We start from the raw sequence: 19,260 nt of genomic DNA, 5'->3' as shown, positions 1-19,260 counted from the left end.
GAGAGAGAGAGAGAGAGAGAGAGAGAGAGAGATATTTGGGGGTTCTAAGTAATTTTCTAGCAAAAAAATAATAATTTTCACATGAATACAAAAATTGACAGAAAATGCCTCGTCTTCTAGTGGTTAATGAGTAAGGGGTAGAAATCTATGGCCTAAGTTTTCAGAGCATTCCCATATCAGAGTGCTAATCCAGTCCCATTAATAAACATTTAATCATTTGGACTGACCAAGTTATTACAACATTGAAGTGAAATAATACTACGCAAAAACAAATTATGATAGCTGCTACACTAAATGTGACAAACATAGATACAAAGGGTGAAATAAAAATGTAGCGCTTAGCAAAATATGTGTAAAAATAATAAGTGCATTACAGTGAAAGTAATACATATAAAGTCCAACATATATAATGATAATGATGTGAGTCTCTAACTCCAAATCCTGACCAGGAAATGGGAAAAACAAACAAATAAAAAGTCCTCCGACAATAAAGGGAGACTCTTCTTTGACGTGCAGAAAATAATGTGAAACACCCACACTGATGAATCCAGGGAAATAAAACAAATGGGTACTCTTACCAGAGCAGGTGGACCGAATCGTAAAAGCTTGAGAATCAAATCCATGGCACTCTCGGATGGAAGTAGAGGTCCAAAGGTCTTCTGAAGGTGGCTCCAAAGGATCTCAGTGAACCCGACTGGACCAGGGAATGAACATCTTGAAAGGAACCTCAGCAACAACTCTCATCAAAAACAACGATGTATGAAAAGAAGAGAGCAAGGGGCTCCAATAGTGCGGATCAAAAAGGTTTATTAAAACCACGAATAATAAATAAAATGTGATCACAATGAATAAAAAGCAATGTGGGGAACAATAAGCGTAGTCTGATGCGTTTTGTCCACATAAGACATCTACAGGGGCTTAAGCGTTTCGTCCACATAAGACATCTTAAGCCCCTGTAGATGTCTTATGTGGACGAAACACGTCGGGCTACGCTTATTGCTCCCCACATTGCCTTTTATTCATTGTGATTACATTTTATTGATTTGTTATTCGTGGTTTTAATAACCCTACCTTTTTGATCCGCACTATTGGAGCCCCTTCCTCTCTTCTTTTCATACATCGTTGTTTTTGATGAGAGTTGTTGCTGAGGTTCCTTTCAAGATGTTCGTTCCCTGGTCTGGTCGGGTTCACTGAGATCCTTTTGAGCCACCTTCAGAAGACCTTGGACCTCTACTTCCATCCGAGAGTGCCACAGATTTGATTCTCAAGCTTTTACGATTCTGTGTCGCTGACATCCAGGTCCACCTGCTCTGGTAAGAGTACCCATTTGTTTTATTTCCCTGGATTCATCAGTGTGGGTGTTTCACATTATTTCATGCACGTCAAAGAAGATTCTCCCTTTATTGTCGGAGGACTTTTAATTTGTTAGTTTTTCCCATTTCCTGGTCAGGATTTGGAGTTAGAGACTCACATCATTATGATTATATATGTTGGACTTTATTAGTATTACTTTCACTGTAATGCACTTATTATTTGTACACATATTTTGCTAAGCGCTACATTTTTCTTTCACCCTTATTACAACACTGCACTAATAACTCTTATATTTACAAACAAAGACATTCCATTTATACTTTTGAAAAAAACATATCCCTCATAATGAACATTTGGCTAGGCATGCTTTTGTAAATTATGTTCTGGGTTATATAGATGCTATCTTCATAAAGATAATATAGGTAAAAGGTAATTATTTATTGCTGCTTACCAGATGGTTTCCACCATTTGGAACTTTCCCCTGCCATATTTTATTGGCAATCAGATCATCCAGAGCAGAAATCGGTTCTTCTTGTACACCGAGACACCTGACAAAATCATTATTGGTTTTATTAGTCTGCAATCTTAACAAAGATCAATAAATGTGTATAGAACGATGAAAAAGAATCCGTCATCAAAAGAAGAGCCGTATGACTGTTCTCCTAAGACACGTACAGCACTTTGTACAACAACACATGTGTGACTATGGGGTGCAATCCCATTCATTTTAGTGCCCCCCCCCCCCCCCAACACCCACACAGACACAATAAAGCGCCTGAACTCCAATGCATGGACTAAAGAACAGACACTGTACTGGGAAAAAATAAGTCAGGTGAGTTTTTTTTTGGTCCATAAAAACTGGGGGCTCACTGAAAATTCATGCATTTGTGTATAGACCCCGAGGACTAGTTCACACCAGAATTTGCATTGAGCTGCCAAACTTGGGAACACACAAAAAGTTTGGTGTCCATGAATGCACCCACATTTGAGAGATGCATGGGGGTGCCATATTAATAACACCTGCAGGTATCTAAAGAGAAGATTGTGTGCCCTGGTTCACACCGGTGCGGCTTTGAAATCGCACTACTTCAGCACAATTTCAAAGCCGCACATCAGTGTGATTTGCACTGCCAATTTCACTGCCGCTTGCAACTTCATTTAACAGAACTCTATGCAAGTCACAATGGAATCGGTAAAACAGGGGGGGGGGCGCTCTGTTGTGGAAATGTTATGAAGATGTATTTTAATATGTATTGTCACAGTGTCTCCCAGTGTTCATTCTCCCGCAACCCGCTCTAAAGAGCTGACTGGGGCAGACTGACGCTGGTTGAGATCCGTTAGGGAGTGGAAAACTTCCTGGGATTGGAGAGAGGTGTTTGGAGAGTGGGGGTATGTCCGCCAGCGAAAGGGCCCCTGTGCATTGCACAGACGATCGTCTGAGGGGATATGTTTGCTCTGCAAGGACATTATCGGTTATAGGCGGATGTACGCTCTTGTCTCTGCTGCGTCTGATCAGCACATGTCGAGATTCGCAGCGTGCACCTGCAGATAGCCTCCCATTCACAAGGAACGGTAGTAAAAGGATTCCTATCAGCGGAATTGTAGTCATCGTTCATTGGTTATTGTATAGATTCACATACTGTGTTACATCCTTATTTGGTCATTTCCTGTGTTGACGCCCGCATCCTTATTTGGTCATTTCCTGTGTTGACGTCCGCATCCTTATTTGGTCATTTCCTGTGAGGTCACAAACTGTGTAGGAGGCAACTGGCTGTTGGAGGCAAACCCTCCAGATTGGGACTTCCTGTTTATGTGTAAATAAAAGCAAGTGCACTGCTCAGAAAGGAAGTCATGCTGATGGAGCTGAGAACATAAGCTATGGTGATGATGTCTGTTTACTTGGGGATATACGGGAAATAGAATGATAGGTAAGGTACATTATATATCAGACGAAATGTGTGCTTAGGACTAGAGCACAGGAGATATGGTGTGCGCATAGCGTACAGCCAAATTTCCCGGACAGCTCGCAAGCAGCGCATTAAGATGACCGCATACTAGGTCCGCTCTTTGCCGCCCGGACACATCCACCGCAAATTTTTATTCCTGAGGGTACATGTAGAACCCTCCACCCGGCGACCCTGGCGCACCTTATTGGAAGGCGATCCAAGGCTACCCGGGCTTCCAGCACCAAGCAGAAGGGCCGCCATCTGTTTAGGGCTCACCCACCCGACACCATTTTGGAGGTGCCAGCCTCGAGCCCTGGATCCCTTCACTCTGTCCCCATCAGAGGACTCCATGCCTCCCCCAGACCCACAAGACAGCCAGGAGGACATTCAGACACAGCCTCAGTCTGTGCTCCGAGATGCTGATCTGCTGTCCCGCTTCAAGATCATTCTACAGGATGAGCGCTTAGCTGCTACCACTAAGCTAGCCACACACCTCACTAAAGAGATCTGGGAGCTCAGATCCCGCACCAACAATCTTGAAGACAAGATGGAAGCAGCTAAAACAGTCCTGGAGAACCACAAACAAGATCTCACGATCTCAAAAAAGAACTGGAGGCAGCCCTGCTGCACCTGGAGGGCTTTGAAAATCAATCAGTCCCGCAGGGGAAATCTCTGTCTCAGAGGTATCCCAGAAATGGTCACTGACCTCACTTCCACAGCTCTGTTCCAGGGGATGGTACCAGCAATTGTTCAGCGGCGACAGATGAAGCTTTGCACCTCTGGCTCACCGCATCAGATATCGCTGGGGCTTACCCTTCAAACTCTCCTTCCCCTTCAAGGGCTGCAGTCATGTAGTGACCACCCCAGATGAAGCCCATTTGGTCCTCTCCTCGTTCCACTTGCTACCATCAGATGAAATGCGACGAAGCCTGTCTGGCCCCAGCACTCCGAAGTCTCCTGCACCACTGCCAAGTCCTCCCTGGGAGAAAGTGCAGGGACACAAATGCTCTCTCTCCAGCACACCATCTGCAACTAGATCTCCTCACTCTGACCCCAGATGAATGCTTTCCTCAGGAGTCATGAGTACTTTTATTACGGCCAGCGTAGGCCCTTTGTCGCTAGATCCCGAGCATTACCCTGGCTTCCAGGATGTCACCTTTGTTGCACTTAGCTGCAAATTGCCTACCTCCCCATTCGTTGGCACCCAGGTCAGGGGTTCCCCTCCCACCCAACCTCCATCCCTTTTCCCTTCCTCCCCTGCTCCCATCTGGACCCGTACTAAACCGCTAGTCATCCATACGTCCCCTAGTGGGGTTACTGTAGTTACACCGCACTGAGCTGTCTGGCTCCCCTGTACAAACTGTGTTGGACAGCTACTGTACACAACATCTTATGGCCTGCTGCAGCTCTACCCGTATGTTCTGCATACCTAGATACTTAACTTTACCTCCCTGCACCCTGATGACCCCCCACCCTCCCTCACCCGGGGAGTCCCACAGCAACTCCCAACTATCCCCTGCTTGTTGCCGCCCTCCATCCCTTTGGGGGGGGGATAGAAAAACATTTCAGGTTTCTATAGTTATGTTTACTGCTGTTCTACACCCTTGCGCCACCTGCCTACAATCTTCCCCTACTTGGGCGACACCGGACCACAACCTATCTTGGGCTATGGTCTCAACCTGGGGGCTGATGTGCAGACTTTCCTCATGGGCCATACCCGTGGGTCCTGCTGCCCTCCAATTATGCATGCTGTTTGGCAATTGTGCCTTGGTTAATCTGCTACTGTTATCAGGTTTTATTTTGTGTGTGGTTTTGTTTTCTTCTTTTTTTTGTTCCCTTTTCTTCTGCAGCAGCTGTTGCCTACCGGCTATCGGGATACTCACTGCCTCTCCCCGGGAGTCTTTCCCCCGCATGTGACATGGGCTGGGACCCTCCACGGCGCATGTGTCGACTCAAGCATCTTTTTGCTCCCGTGGGGCAACCGTTCAACTTGAGTCCCATTTATGCTAATGTTGCACCCTGGAAAGAGATAGATAAGATAAGACAGGGCTCAAAATTTCAAGTCCTGAGCTACTAGCCAGGCCTCAAGAGTTACTCGCCACCAGTGCCCCTATGTCGAGCTTTGCAGTCCCAAGTCGCACTAGTGTGAAAGGGACCTAAATATTAACCCCTTCGCAGGGGCTAAATCAACAACATTCATAAATCAATTCAACAGAAAAAAACAACCAACCTTACCCAACCAAAGCAAAAAGAGAATATCAACACGAACATCACACAACCACCGGACTTCTCCTTAACCCCAATCACCACTGACACGACCAAAAACATTATGAGGAGCCTTCGAGACAGCACATCACCAAACGACATCATTCTTACGAAACTCCTGAAAGAATGCTTCGACATCCTGGCTCCCACTATAACACACCTCATAAATCAGTTGTTCAAAGAAGGAATTGTGCCAACCACCCTCAAGCAAGGCATCGTCAAACCCCTGCTAAAGAAACCCAATCTCGACCCTAAGGACCCTAACTACTAGGGGTGCAACAGATCGTCACCGATCCGTGATCCGAACGGTTCAGCCTGTTCGGATCGGCACACATGCGCTCCGCGGAGCGCGCCGCCGCCGCCTTGGCCTTAGGAAAGCGGAGCGATCACTTGTAAACAAAATGTCATGACGCCGGTTCCTCTCTCCCCTCTGTGTATTGATCTGTACAGTGGAGGGGAGAGATCAGATGGCAGCATACTCTGCCATGCCCTGCCAATACTCTGCAATGCCCTGACAATACTCTGCCAATACTCTGCCAATACTCTGCCAATACCCTGCCAATACCCTGCCAATACTCTGCTAATATATTATTACAGTGAGGGAGATTGCGGATATTACAGTGGGGGAGATGACGTGGATATTACAGTGGGGGCGATGACGAGAGTTTTTTGATCCGTTGCACCCCTACTAACTACCGCAGAGGCGCAGACCCATAACAAGCCTCAACACCATCTCCAAGATTATGGAGAAAGCGGTAGTACAATAGCTACAACGCCACCTGGACTCACATCAACTCCTGGACCCTCTGCAATCAGGCTTCCGCCCAGGCCATGGCACAGAAACTGCACTTCTCAAAATATGGGATGATGCCTTTGAAGCAGCAGATGACGGAGAATCATGTCTCCTGGTACTGTTAGACCTCAGTGCAGCATTTGATACAGTGGACCACAATACTCTACTTGTCCGCCTCACAGAAGTAGCAGGAGCCACAGATTCTAGTCTAAAATGGTTTGCATCCTTCTTAGAGAATCGCTCTCAGACAGTGAAACTTGGAGCATTCACCTCTGAAACCCGGACAATCTCCTGTGGAGTCCCTCAGGGTTCACCCTTGTCGCCAGTGCTATTCAACATCTACATCCGCCCACTCCTCAAAATCATCAAAAAAAAATCGGACCTCTGCTTCCACTCATACGCTGACGACACCCAAATCTACTTTCGCATCACCGGACAAAAAGACCACCATCAGCAATAAGAGAAATGCCTCACTTTGATAGATGACTGGATGACCATTAGCTCCCTCAAACTCAATGGGTCAAAAACATAACTTCTGCTCCTACACGCTAACCAAAATCCCAAAACCAAGACTCCATGGACACCTCCCACCATCTTTGGACAGACCATCTCTCCGAGCACCAAAGCCAAGAGTCTAGGAGTTATCTTTGACTCAGAAATGACATTGGATGCACAAATAGGATCAGTAGTTAGCGGAAATTACCATCTCCTCCGTCTGCTACTTAGACTCATCCCCTTCATCCCAGAAGAGGACAAAGCAGCAGTAGTTGGAACAATCATCAATTCCTGAGTCGACTATGCAAACTTGTTCTACATAGGATTACCCCAATATCAGCTTGCGCCCCTACAGGCCATCCAAAACGTGGCTGCAAGACTGCTAACAGGAAAAAAATCCTGGGAGTCCATTTCCCCATCCCTGAGGAGCCTACATTGGCTAAACGTAAAGAATCGGATCACAATCAAGACCCTCTGCCTCACCCACAAATGCATACAAGGTAACGCCCCTCAATACCTCCGAGAGAAAATAAAAAACACTACACACCCAATCGCAATCTGCGATCATCTAACCAAAACCTCCTCCTCATTCCCAAATACCGCTACAAAGCAAGGGGAGAACGCAGATTCGCAGTCCAGTCGGCTATGGAACACTCTTCCGACTCACATCCGTATGAAAGAAAACCATCAGGCCTTCAGGAAAAAACTCAAGACCTTCCTCTTCTAAGAAGCTGACAACACAAAACGCATTTAGCGCCTTGAGGCGATTCAGTTCGCATTTGCAGCGCTTTACAAATCATTCAATTATTCATTCAGCCAGTGTCATTAGTACAGTATTATCACTGATCACTCTATTAGTGCCACTGGTGATATCAGTGTCAGTTACTCAGCCCCCACCCCAGTCAGAGGCGACTCTCTAATTAAGCAAATTAGGCGGTGGCCTAAGGCCTCGCACTCACAGTGGCCCCGCGACCACCTAATTTGCGTAATTGCTCTGCTGAAAATGCTGCTGCGGTGGCGATGCGCTCCAGCCACTCGGCCAGCGGAGCTGCCTGTGAGCTCCGTGGAGAGAGAAGATGGAGCCGTGGCTGTGTCTTGGGGAGGAGGCGGGGTCAGTACTGTGTTGTCTGGGGGAGGAGAAGGGGAGGTGACTCATTACTGCAGTCGGAGAAATGACAATACAAATAAATATTCCCGCTGCTCCGGAGACGCAGATCGCCCCCCCCCCCACTGAAGTGTTCCACTGATTGATTCCCACACACCCTGAGTCATCCGCTGCCTGACTGGTAAGCAGAGGGGAAGAGGAGGGTCCTGCCGGGGAGGAAGCCTCGCCAGGGCTGTATTGGAGCCAATGGAAGGGGGAGGTAGGAGAGAAGAGCTGAAGAGGTGTCCGGGCCACCCCTCTCTGGGGCTGTCAATCAGTGCGGGGGGGGGCCCGGAGGGATTCGGGGCTCCAGCTGCAGGGAGAGGCACAGCTACCATGCCACAACCCCTTCTGCAGGCAGCTATCACCATCATCAGAGAGAGACAGCCCCTCATCCCTCAGCCACAGCCACTTTCCTTTTTTTCCACCCCCTGTCCCATCCCCTCTAATCCCTTCCTCCTAGTTATCAGTGCCACAGTCAAGGCAGCTCTGGCACACTGGCTGTGCCAGTGTGCCAACCTATGATTGACAGCCCCTGACCCCTCTCCCTCCACCCTGCCCTTACCCCCACCTATGCAGGGCTCCACTGCGGGGTCGGGAGGTCCCAGCCCATAGCTGATCCTCAGCCATGGTGGGCCGGGTGCTCTGCATCCTGTGCTGGCACTGCCTGCTGATTGACTTCTCCGCTGCTACCTTCCTCGCTGACACCAGCCCCGAGATAGAGAGCACCGAGATAGAGAGCACTAACACCAGCACCGAGATAGAGAGCACTGACACCAGCACCGAGATAGAGAGCACTGACACCAGCACCGAGATAGAGAGCACTGACACCAGCACCGAGATAGAGAGCACTGACACCAGCACCGAGATAGAGAGCACTGACACCAGCACCGAGATAGAGAGCACTGACACCAGCACCGAGATAGAGAACGCCGACACCAGCCCCGAGATAGAGAGAACACTGACAGCAGCCCCGAGATAGAGAGAACACTGACAGCAGCACCAAGAGAGAGAGAGAACGCCGATACCAGCCCCGAGATAGAGAGAAGGCCGACACCAGCCCCGAGATAGAGAGAATGCCAACACCAGCCCCAAGATAGAGAGAACGCCGACACCAGCACCGAGATAGAGAGAACGCCTACACCAGCCCCAAGATAGAGAAAACGCTGACACCAGCCCCGAGATAGAGAGAACGCCTACACCAGCCCCAAGATAGAGAGAACGCCGACACCAGCACCGAGATAGAGAGAACGCCTACACCAGCCCCAAGATAGAGAGAACGCCGACACCAGCACCGAGATAGAGAGAACGCCGACACCAGCACCGAGATAGAGAGAACGCTGACACCAGCCCCGAGATAGAGAGAACGCTGACACCAGCCCCGAGATAGAGAGAACGCTGACACCAGCCCCGAGATAGAGAGAACGCTGACACCAGCACCGAGATAGAGAGAATGCTGACACCAGCACCGAGATAGAGAGAACGCTGACACCAGCCCCGAGATAGAGAGAACGCTGACAAAAGCCCCGAGATAGAGGGAACGCTGACACCAGCACCGAGATAGAGGGAACGCTGACACCAGCACCGAGATAGAGAGAACGCTGACACCAGCACCGAGATAGAGAGAACGCTGACACCAGCCCCGAGATAGAGAGAACGCCGACACCAGCACTTTAAAGCTCATAATATATGCAATTTATACAGTTAATTTTTTTATCGCTTGAATTATTTTCCCATTATGGACCTCATGTCTAGGTTTTGCCTAAGGCATCACAAATCCTAGAGCCGCCTCTGTCCCCAGTGTCAGATTTCCCGCCACACTATCACAATCCCACTACACATCGCTGATCACTGCCATAAGTAGTAAAAAAAAATTTCCAGTATATACTGTATTCCATAGTTTGCAGACAAACTATTTTTTTTTTAACCAAAGACATGTAGCAGAATACATTTTGGCCTAAATTCATGAAGAAATTAGATTGTTTTGATTGGATATGTTTTATAACAGAAAGTAAAAAATATTGTTTTTTTTTTTTCAAAATGTTTTTTTTTAATTATATAATCGAAAAAAAGAACAAACTGTGATGATCAAATAGCAAAAATGGCCCAGTCACGAAGGGGGGTAAAATCTTCTGGAGTTGGCCATAGATGGAACAAATTTTGATCTGTGTACCCCATTTGCAGTGGCAGCTGGTGAAATTCTAGGATGGCTGTTGCTTCAGTTGTACTGTGCCGTTCGTGGCGGCTCCCGCACGCATGCGCGGGAGTGACGTCATCGCGGCTTCGGTCAATCACAGCGCCGGAGCCGTGAAACCCGGAGGCAAGCCTGGCGACATGTTGGCGGCTTGAGGGGGAGACGAGGATGGCTGCGGGGGCTTCGTTCTCGGGTAAGTAATTCATAATAAGCTAGTAGGCTATGCTACTAGCTCATTATGCCTTTATCTTTCAGGGTGTGTTTTTAGTTTTTTTTTTTGCAGGAGGGTTTACTTCCTCTTTAAACCCGAACACAAAATAATTACACAGGTTCTGTGGCTGATTATGGTGGTAATTAAACTCACTTGGTGCCTTATCTGCATTAAATCAGCCTCAGAACCTGTGTAATTCATGTGTGTCCTGGATTAAAGGGATAATGTAGCAACACTACGGCTGCCTAGTTTACCTAGTGGTAGCACCGGCCCTGGGCACTGGAGATGGAGAGGTGGGAGGTTGGATCGGAGGGCTGGAGGGTACAGAGCGAGTGTGTAGGAGATCACTGGGGGGGGAGATTGTAAGGGTACTCAGAAGGGCGGTCAGTGCTGCTCTCCTAGTGGTGGGGAAACCGGAAGTGACTGTTTGCGATAAGCCCCGCCTACCATCCTCCAGAACCGCCAATCAGGTGCAACAGGGTGGAATTGAAACATGAATGATTCTATGTAGAGTGGAACTGTAAACAGGACACATGACCAGCACCCTGTTTACACTCCAAACAACTCCCAATGAAGCTTTTCAGCTGCAATCACCTGATCACAGCAGTCAAGCTTCTAGTGGACAGCTCAGTGTCCTGTGACCGGACGTTCTTAAAGGGACACTTTTTTTTTCCCATGTGCATCTTTGGGGGTAGGGTTGCCACCTTTTCTTCAAGTCAAACCCGAACACTTTAGCGGCGCAAAGCAATTTTATATATATATTTTGCAATTAAATAACATTTATAATCATATGACATTAATAACAAGAGTTCCCTCTTTCATCAAAGTCCACAGAGTTCCCCTTTTACAACTGAATCCGCAGAGTTCCCTTTCACTGTAAGGGGGGACTCTGCAGACTCTGATGTAAGAGAGAACTCTGGGGACTCTGACATAAGGGATGCTCTGGGAACTCTGATTTAAGGGGGAGAATGCTGAACACTCTGATGTACGGAGAGGACTCTGATGTAAGAGGGTAAACTGCGGCCTCTGGTGTAAAGGGGAACTCTGATGTAAGGGGTGCTCTGAGAACCCTGATTTACCTTAGTGTACTCACTCAGAGGCAGGCGAGAGAAGGGGGGAGACTTCAGTCACAGACAGGGATGGATGGTGAGCTCACTCACCCCTTGGCAGTCAGCACCTCTCATCCAGATGTATCTGAGGCTGCTGGACTTCAAATTTCCAGCCCCCCCACTTTCTTTTTCTGAGGCAAAGTGCCGGAGATTGGGGTGTGGGCAGACACAGAGGGGTGGGGGGTGGGGGCGGGAGGAGCAGATCAAGCCCTCTCTCCCATCTGTATGTGGGGGGAACTGTAATGCCCCGTACACACGGTCGGACATTCCGACAACAAAATCCTAGGATTTTTTCCGACGGATTTTGGCTCAAACTTGTCTTGCATACACACGGTCACACAAAGTTGTCGGAAAATCCGATCGTTCTGAACGCGGTGAAGTAAAACACGTATGTCGAGACTATAAATGGGGCAGTAGCCAATAGCTTTCGTTTCATAATTTATTCTGAGCATACGTGGCACTTTGTGTACACACGGTCGGAATTTCGGACAACGGATTTTGTTGTCAGAAAATTTTATAGCCTGCTCTCAAACTTTGTGTGTCGGAAATTCCTATGGTAAATGTGTGATGGAGCCTACACACGGTCAGAATTTCCGACAACAAGGTCCTATCACACATTTTCCGTCGGAAAATCCTATTGTGTGTACGGGGCATTAGTGATGGCTTTGTGCAGTGTTAGAGAGAGTGTAACAGACACTCTCACCTTAGACAACTGCAGCCAGCAACCCTGCTGGAAGGCCATAGTCCGGTCTGAATAATGTTCCTGGGTTTCAGGAATTTTGAATCCCGGACACATGATTCCAAACCCGAACTGTCCGGGTGAACCCCGCACAGGTGGCAATCCTATTTGGGGGGGCCACTGCCCATTTGACAGAAGTTGATTGTCAGATCATCAAACGGACAAGCTGGAAAACTTTTCTCAGTCAGAAGAGTCCCTGCTGTCAGAATACAAGGTCCCCCTTCAGTGTGGCAGGGGATCCTTTCCCGTCACCCGCTGTCTGATTTTGAAAACAGGGTAGCTGTGCGGAGCTCCGCCCCCCCACACAGCTGTGTCATTCATTCATAGGAATCTGTGAATGAAAAAAAGGATAACTCTCATCCTCCACCGCATCAGACAGACTTATAGTTTGAATGAGGTGAGGGGGTGCTGCTCAGCACTCTCATAGTTCATTCACACAGCTCTGATAATGACAGCCATACAGAGGTACAGGCAGTGTGTGCGGGAGACTAATCTGCTCATCATGGGTGCAATGCTTTCCATTCTCCTAATAAAAAATATAAAAAATGCACTTTTTTCTACCTGCAGAAAGATGTGCATTTTTTTTTTCTGCTGTATGTGACAGCGCGCAGCGGGGAAAAAACAGCTATTGAAATGAAAGCTGTGATGTTCCCGGCGCACTAATCAACCAGGCGGCGGTGGCTCTCCTCTCTCTTCCCTTTCACAGGCTGGCTGCACTACTGGGGACACTGGCTGGCTGCACTACTGGGGACACTGGCTGGCTGCACTACTGGGGACACTGGCTGGCTGCACTACTGGGGACACTGGCTGGCTGCACTACTGGGGACACTGGCTGGCTGCACTACTGGGGACACTGGCTGGCTGCATCTGATGGGAACTGGTGAGGCTGCACTGATCTCTTGTATCATGTCCGCAGTCTCTGACCATCTCCTGTACCACGTCCTCAGTCTCTGACCATCTCTGCAGTCTCTGATCATCTCCTGTACTATGTCTGCAGTCTCTGATCATCTCCTGTACTATGTCTGCAGTCTCTGGGCATCTCCTGTACTATGTCTGCAGTCTCTGATCATCTCCTGTACTATGTCTGCAGTCTCTGATCATCTCCTGTATTATGTCTGCAGTCTCTGATCATCTCCTGTACTATGTCTGCAGTCTCTGATCATCTCCTGTATTATGTCTGCAGTCTCTGGGCATCTCCTGTACTATGTCTGCAGTCTCTGATCATCTCCTGTACTATGTCTGCAGTCTCTGATCATCTCCTGTACTATGTCTGCAGTCTCTGATCATCTCCTGTATTATGTCCGCAGTCTCTGATCATCTCCTGTATTATGTCCGCAGTCTCTGATCATCTCCTGTACTATGTCTGCAGTCTCTGATCATCTCCTGTACTATGTCTGCAGTCTCTGATCATCTCCTGTACTATGTCTGCAGTCTCTGATCATCTCCTGTACTATGTCTGCAGTCTCTGATCATCTCCTGTACTATGTCTGCAGTCTCTGATCATCTCCTGTACTATGTCTGCAGTCTCTGATCATCTCCTGTACTATGTCTGCAGTCTCTGATCATCTCCTGTACTATGTCTGCAGTCTCTGATCATCTCCTGTACTATGTCTGCAGTCTCTGATCATCTCCTGTATCATGTCTGCAGTCTCTGATCATCTTCTGTACTATGTCTGCAGTCTCTGATCATCTCCTGTATTATGTCTGCAGTCTCTGACCATCTCCTGTACTATGTCTGCAGTCTCTGATCATCTCCTGTACTATGTCTGCAGTCTCTGATCATCTCCTGTACTATGTCTGCAGTCTCTGATCATCTCCTGTACTGTCTGCAGTCTCTGACCATCTCCTGTATTATGTCTGCAGTCTCTGATCATCTCCTGTACTATGTCTGCAGTCTGTGACCATCTCCTGTACTATGTCTGCAGTCTCTGATCATCTCCTGTACTATGTCTGCAGTCTCTGATCATCTCCTGTACTATGTCTGCAGTCTCTGATCATCTCCTGTACTATGTCTGCAGTCTCTGATCATCTCCTGTACTATGTCTGCAGTCTCTGATCATCTCCTGTACTATGTCTGCAGTCTCTGATCATCTCCTGTACTATGTCTGCAGTCTCTGATCATCTCCTGTATCATGTCTGCAGTCTCTGATCATCTTCTGTACTATGTCTGCAGTCTCTGATCATCTCCTGTATTATGTCTGCAGTCTCTGACCATCTCCTGTATTATGTCTGCAGTCTCTGACCATCTCCTGTACTATGTCTGCAGTCTCTGATCATCTCCTGTACTATGTCTGCAGTCTCTGATCATCTCCTGTACTATGTCTGCAGTCTCTGATCATCTCCTGTACTATGTCTGCAGTCTCTGATCATCTCCTGTACTGTCTGCAGTCTCTGACCATCTCCTGTATTATGTCTGCAGTCTCTGATCATCTCCTGTACTATGTCTGCAGTCTCTGATCATCTCCTGTACCATGTCCCCAGTCGCTTACCATCTCCTGTATAAAAATATTTTTTTAAAAATAAGTTTCGGTATCGGTCATTTTCGGTATCGGTTTTCGGCACCAAAAAACCCATTTGGTGCACCCCTAGCAGTGTTGTGTCACACACAGCTCCCCCCCCCCCCTCAGAGTAAGAATCACTCCCTAGGACACACTTAACCCCTACACCGCCACCCAGTGGTTAACCCCTTCACTGCCAGTCACATTTACACAGTAATCAATGCATTTTTAACCCCTTCCCACCGAGCGTATGCAGATGTGCGTACTCAGCTTTCCGGGGTTATACGGGGATGATGCCCGCAGCTGTAGGCATCATCCCGGTACCGTTTTTTAGAGCGGGCGATCGGCTTTCCTGGTATAACAACTGATGCAGGCAAAAGCCGCTCGGCTGTTATACTGGAGCAGCGGGAGGGGACTTCCCCCCCCCTCCCGCCGCTCTTACCGGGCCTCCCGTTCCATCGGGAGGCCCGATGACCAATCGGACACCTCCGGCGGCTGGGGGCGGGCTGGAACGAAGCTGTGAGTGGCTTGGTTCCAGCCTTCTAATTGTAAACGCGGAAGCAATGTCATGACGTCACTTCTCGTTTACTCGGCTGCCAATGGTGCCGGTTTTAAAAAAATACACAGTATTCAGAATCGACAAATACGGCGATCTGAATACTTTGAAGTGCATAAAGAGAACCTGTCACCACCTATCACTGTCACAAGGGATGTTTACATTCCTTGTGACAGCAATAAAAGTCAGCAAATTTTTTTTTTTTAACACAATTTATAAATATAAAAATAAATAAGAAAAAAAAATATTTTTTTTTAAAGCGCCCCCGTCCCTGCGAGCTCGCGCAGCAAAGAAAACGCATATGTAAGTCGCGCCCGCATATGTAAACTGTGATCAAATCACACATGTGAGGTATCGCCGCGATCGTCAGAGTGAGAGTAATAATTCTAGCGCTAGACCTCCTTTGTAACTCTAACCTGGTATCCGTAAAAAAAATTTAAAGCGTCGCCTACGGAAATTCTTAGGTACCGTAGTTTGTCGCTATTCCACGAATGCGTGCAATTATAAAGTGTGACATGTTTGGTATCTATTTACTCGGTGTAACATCATCTTTCACATTATATAAAAAAATCGGGATAACTTTACTGTTTGTTTTTTTTTAAATTCATGAAAGTGTCCCTTTTCCCAAAAATTTGCGTTTAAAACACCGCTGCACAAATACCGTGTGATATAAAATATTGCAACAATCTCCATTTTATTTTCTAGATTCTCTGCTAAATTAAAAAAAAAAAAAAAAAAAAATTATATATATACATATATATATACATATATATATATATATATATATATATATATATATATATATATATATATATATATATATATATATATATATATAATATGTTTGGGGGTTCTAAGTAATTTTCTAGCAAAAAATACGGATTTTAACTTGTAAACACCAAATTTCAAAAATAGGCTTAGTCATGAGAGGGTTAATTGCACTGATCGCTGTATAGATGTGAATGGTCCCAAAATCACGCCAAAAAATTGTCCGATGTGTCCGCCATAATGTTGCAGTCACGATAAGAAAAAAAAAAAACGCCGCCATAAATGCCATAAAACTATCCCCTATTTTGTAGACGCTATAACTTTTGCGCAAACCAATCAATAAATGCTTATTGCTATTTTTTTTTTTTTTTCACCAAAAATATGTAGAAGAATACATATCGGCCTAAACTGATGAAAAAATATGGCAAAAAAGTAAAAAATAATGCGTTTTTTTTTCAAAATTGTCATTTTTTGTTTACAGCGCAAAAAAATAAAAACCGCAGAGGTGATCAAATACCAAAAGAAAGCTCTATTTGTTGGGGAAAAAAGGACATCAATTTTGTTTGGGAGCAATGTCGCACGACCGCACAATTGTCAGTTATAGCGACGCCGTGCCGAATCGCAGAAAAGTGCACTGGTCTTTGGGCAGCCAAATGGTGCGGGGCAGAAGTTGTGAAGAAGGGTGAGCTTGTGTTGGTTATCCCCGACTTCAGTCTCAGCTCTTTGTAGATGAGAAGTAAAGAAACTACAAAGCAGATCCATTTCCACCACAACAACCCCCATCATAGGAGACACCAGATCAGAAAAACAACTTCACACAATGAAAGTTTTCAGTTTATCATTGTTACCCCCAAATGTAACACTGAAGTCAAGCCATCAGACAGTTGCAAATCAGTGGTCTTGCTATCAGACGAGTATTTTTTGGTTGGATTTTAAACACACAAAATCTAAATATAGCATAATGGATGTGTGGCAGCTCTGTATAATCATTATATTATATGTTACATCACCCTCTCTAACATTTACAATACGGTAAGATTTTACTGTGGAAATTTAAAGATACAGAGCCCCAAATATCAACCCATTGGCTACATAGTGACATTTTTCCAATACTTCTAAATGGGTAAAAAAAAAAATTCTCCCATTGGACCAATACGTTTACAATGCAGATGTGTCATACACACCCATCTCTATGATATCTTATAATACGGTAACATTTTACTGTGGAAATTTAAAGATACAGAGCCCCAAATATCAACCCATTGGCTACAAACTGACATTTTTCCAATACTTCAAAATGGGTAAAAAAAGAAATTTCCCATTGGACCAATACGTTTACAATGCAGATGTGTCATACACACCCCCCTCTATGATATTTTATAATACGGTAAGATTTTACTGTGAAAATTCAAAGATACAGAGCCCCAAATATTTTTTGAACCCATTTAGAAGTATTGGAAAAATGTCACTATGTAACCAATGGCTTGGTATTTGGGGCTCTGTATCTTTAAATCTCCACAGTAAAATCTTACCGTATTATAAGATATCATAGAGATGGGTGTGTATGACACATCTGCATTGTAAACGTATTGGTCCAATGGGAGAATTTTTTTTTTTACCCATTTAGAAGTATTGGAAAAATGTCACTATGTAGCCAATGGGTTGATATTTGGGGCTCTGTATCTTTAAATTTCCACAGTAAAATTTTACCGTATTATAAGATATCATAGAGGGGGGTGTGTATGACACATCTGCATTGTAAACGTATTGGTCCAATGGGAGGATTTTTTTTTTTACCCATTTAGAAGTATTGGAAAAATGTCACTATGATAGCAAGACCACTGATTTGCAACTGTCTGATGGCTTGACTTCAGTAAATGTAACCCGAGTGATTCCAGGATCTTATACCATACAGATCTCTATTATTATGTATGTGATGAATCCATCCAGCCTCATGTAATTCTATAATACAGGGTGATATTTTCCTTACCTTCCCCCTCAGAATGACGTATGAAGAGAAGCTCTGACAGCTCTGAACACAGAAAGATATTTTGGGCGGATTCCAAATGACACTTCCCTGTGGATGTTTCAAAAGGAAAAACGTTGATGGCGGTGTTTCGTCAGATTTGGCGACCCGTCAGATTTCGAAACGGAAGTGACGTTCTGTCCCCGTCATCTTGCTACACCCCGCACTCCTCCATAGTAAGGAAAACACTGAGAAGGGGGAAAGCGGACATCTTACTACACCCACCGAAGTTTTGCATTTTACAATTATTTTTAAAAGTAAAGTGAGTTTATATCGTGAAATACAGGACTTGGAACTCCGTCTCACTGGTTAGATGTTGATTTTTAAAAGCAGCGGCATCCCTGCTCATCTCACAGGTTTGCTAATCTGACAGAAGTTCGCTGCTTTTAAAATTCAACATCTAACCAGTCAGACGGAGTTCTTTGTCCTGTATTTCATTATAGAAACTCACTTTACTGTTAAAAATAAGTGTAGAATGCAAAACTCCAGTGGGTGTAACAAGATGTCCGCTTTTCCCCTTCTCAGTGTATTCCTTACTATGGAGGAGTGCGGGGTGCAGCAAGATGGTGGCGACAGAACGTCACTTCCGTTACACATTCTGACGGGTCGCCTAATCTGACGCGGAACTAAAGGGGTCGCTGCAGTCGCACTGGAGACTAGGTGTAGCGTCACATATGGCGATCCATCACATCTGGACGCTACAGGGTCATTTCTCGTCAGAACACCTGGTCTTGCCCCCCACACACACGCACAGCGGCAGAACGACAGGGCCTGCGCATGCGCGACGCCGCCATATGCGTTCCAACACTGTTGTAAGACACCAGTTTGCCACAGGGCCGCTCGCCACGCTTCAGGCACGGCCACGCTTCGCTCGGCATAATTATAATGTAACTCTGTGTCCACTTGGATGGTGGGGCTTGAACCTGGACTCAGGGGTGTGGCCACAAAATTCTGAGCAAGCACAGATTGCCACAGTATTAGAACGCATATGGCGTTGTCGCGCATGCGCAGTCCAGCGGGTAGCCAAATGTAATGGGTCACCATATTTGAAGCTACATAGGACCTGTCGTTCTGCCGCTGTGTGGGGGGGGGGCAAGACTAGGTGTTCTGACGAGAAAAGCCCCTGTAGTGTCACATATGGCGACCCATCACATTTGGCTATCCGCTGGACTGCACATGCGCGACGTCGCCATATGCGTTCT

At 46.3% G+C, this 19,260-nt stretch overlaps 1 protein-coding gene across 1 annotated transcript in view; it reads right to left on the bottom strand.

Annotated features, from left to right (window-relative positions):
- LOC141145617 (NACHT, LRR and PYD domains-containing protein 1a-like) overlaps positions 1-18,178 on the bottom strand; it is a 361,842-nt gene extending 343,664 nt beyond the window's left edge. Inside the window, exons 1-2 of the mRNA XM_073632446.1 lie at positions 18,023-18,178; positions 1,766-1,862 (exon numbers count right to left, since the gene is read on the bottom strand). Of these exons, the coding sequence (XP_073488547.1) occupies positions 1,766-1,802 (37 nt within the window). The 5' untranslated portion in view covers positions 1,803-1,862; positions 18,023-18,178. The remainder of the gene's footprint in view (positions 1-1,765; positions 1,863-18,022) is intronic.
- Positions 18,179-19,260: the final 1,082 nt, after the last annotated feature.

The sequence above is a fragment of the Aquarana catesbeiana genome, linkage group LG05 (assembly GCF_042186555.1).
Source record: "Aquarana catesbeiana isolate 2022-GZ linkage group LG05, ASM4218655v1, whole genome shotgun sequence".
Lineage (NCBI taxonomy): Eukaryota > Metazoa > Chordata > Amphibia > Anura > Ranidae > Aquarana > Aquarana catesbeiana.
Note: the sequence above shows the minus strand (reverse complement) of the source record. Positions and strands in the feature narration are given on the sequence as shown.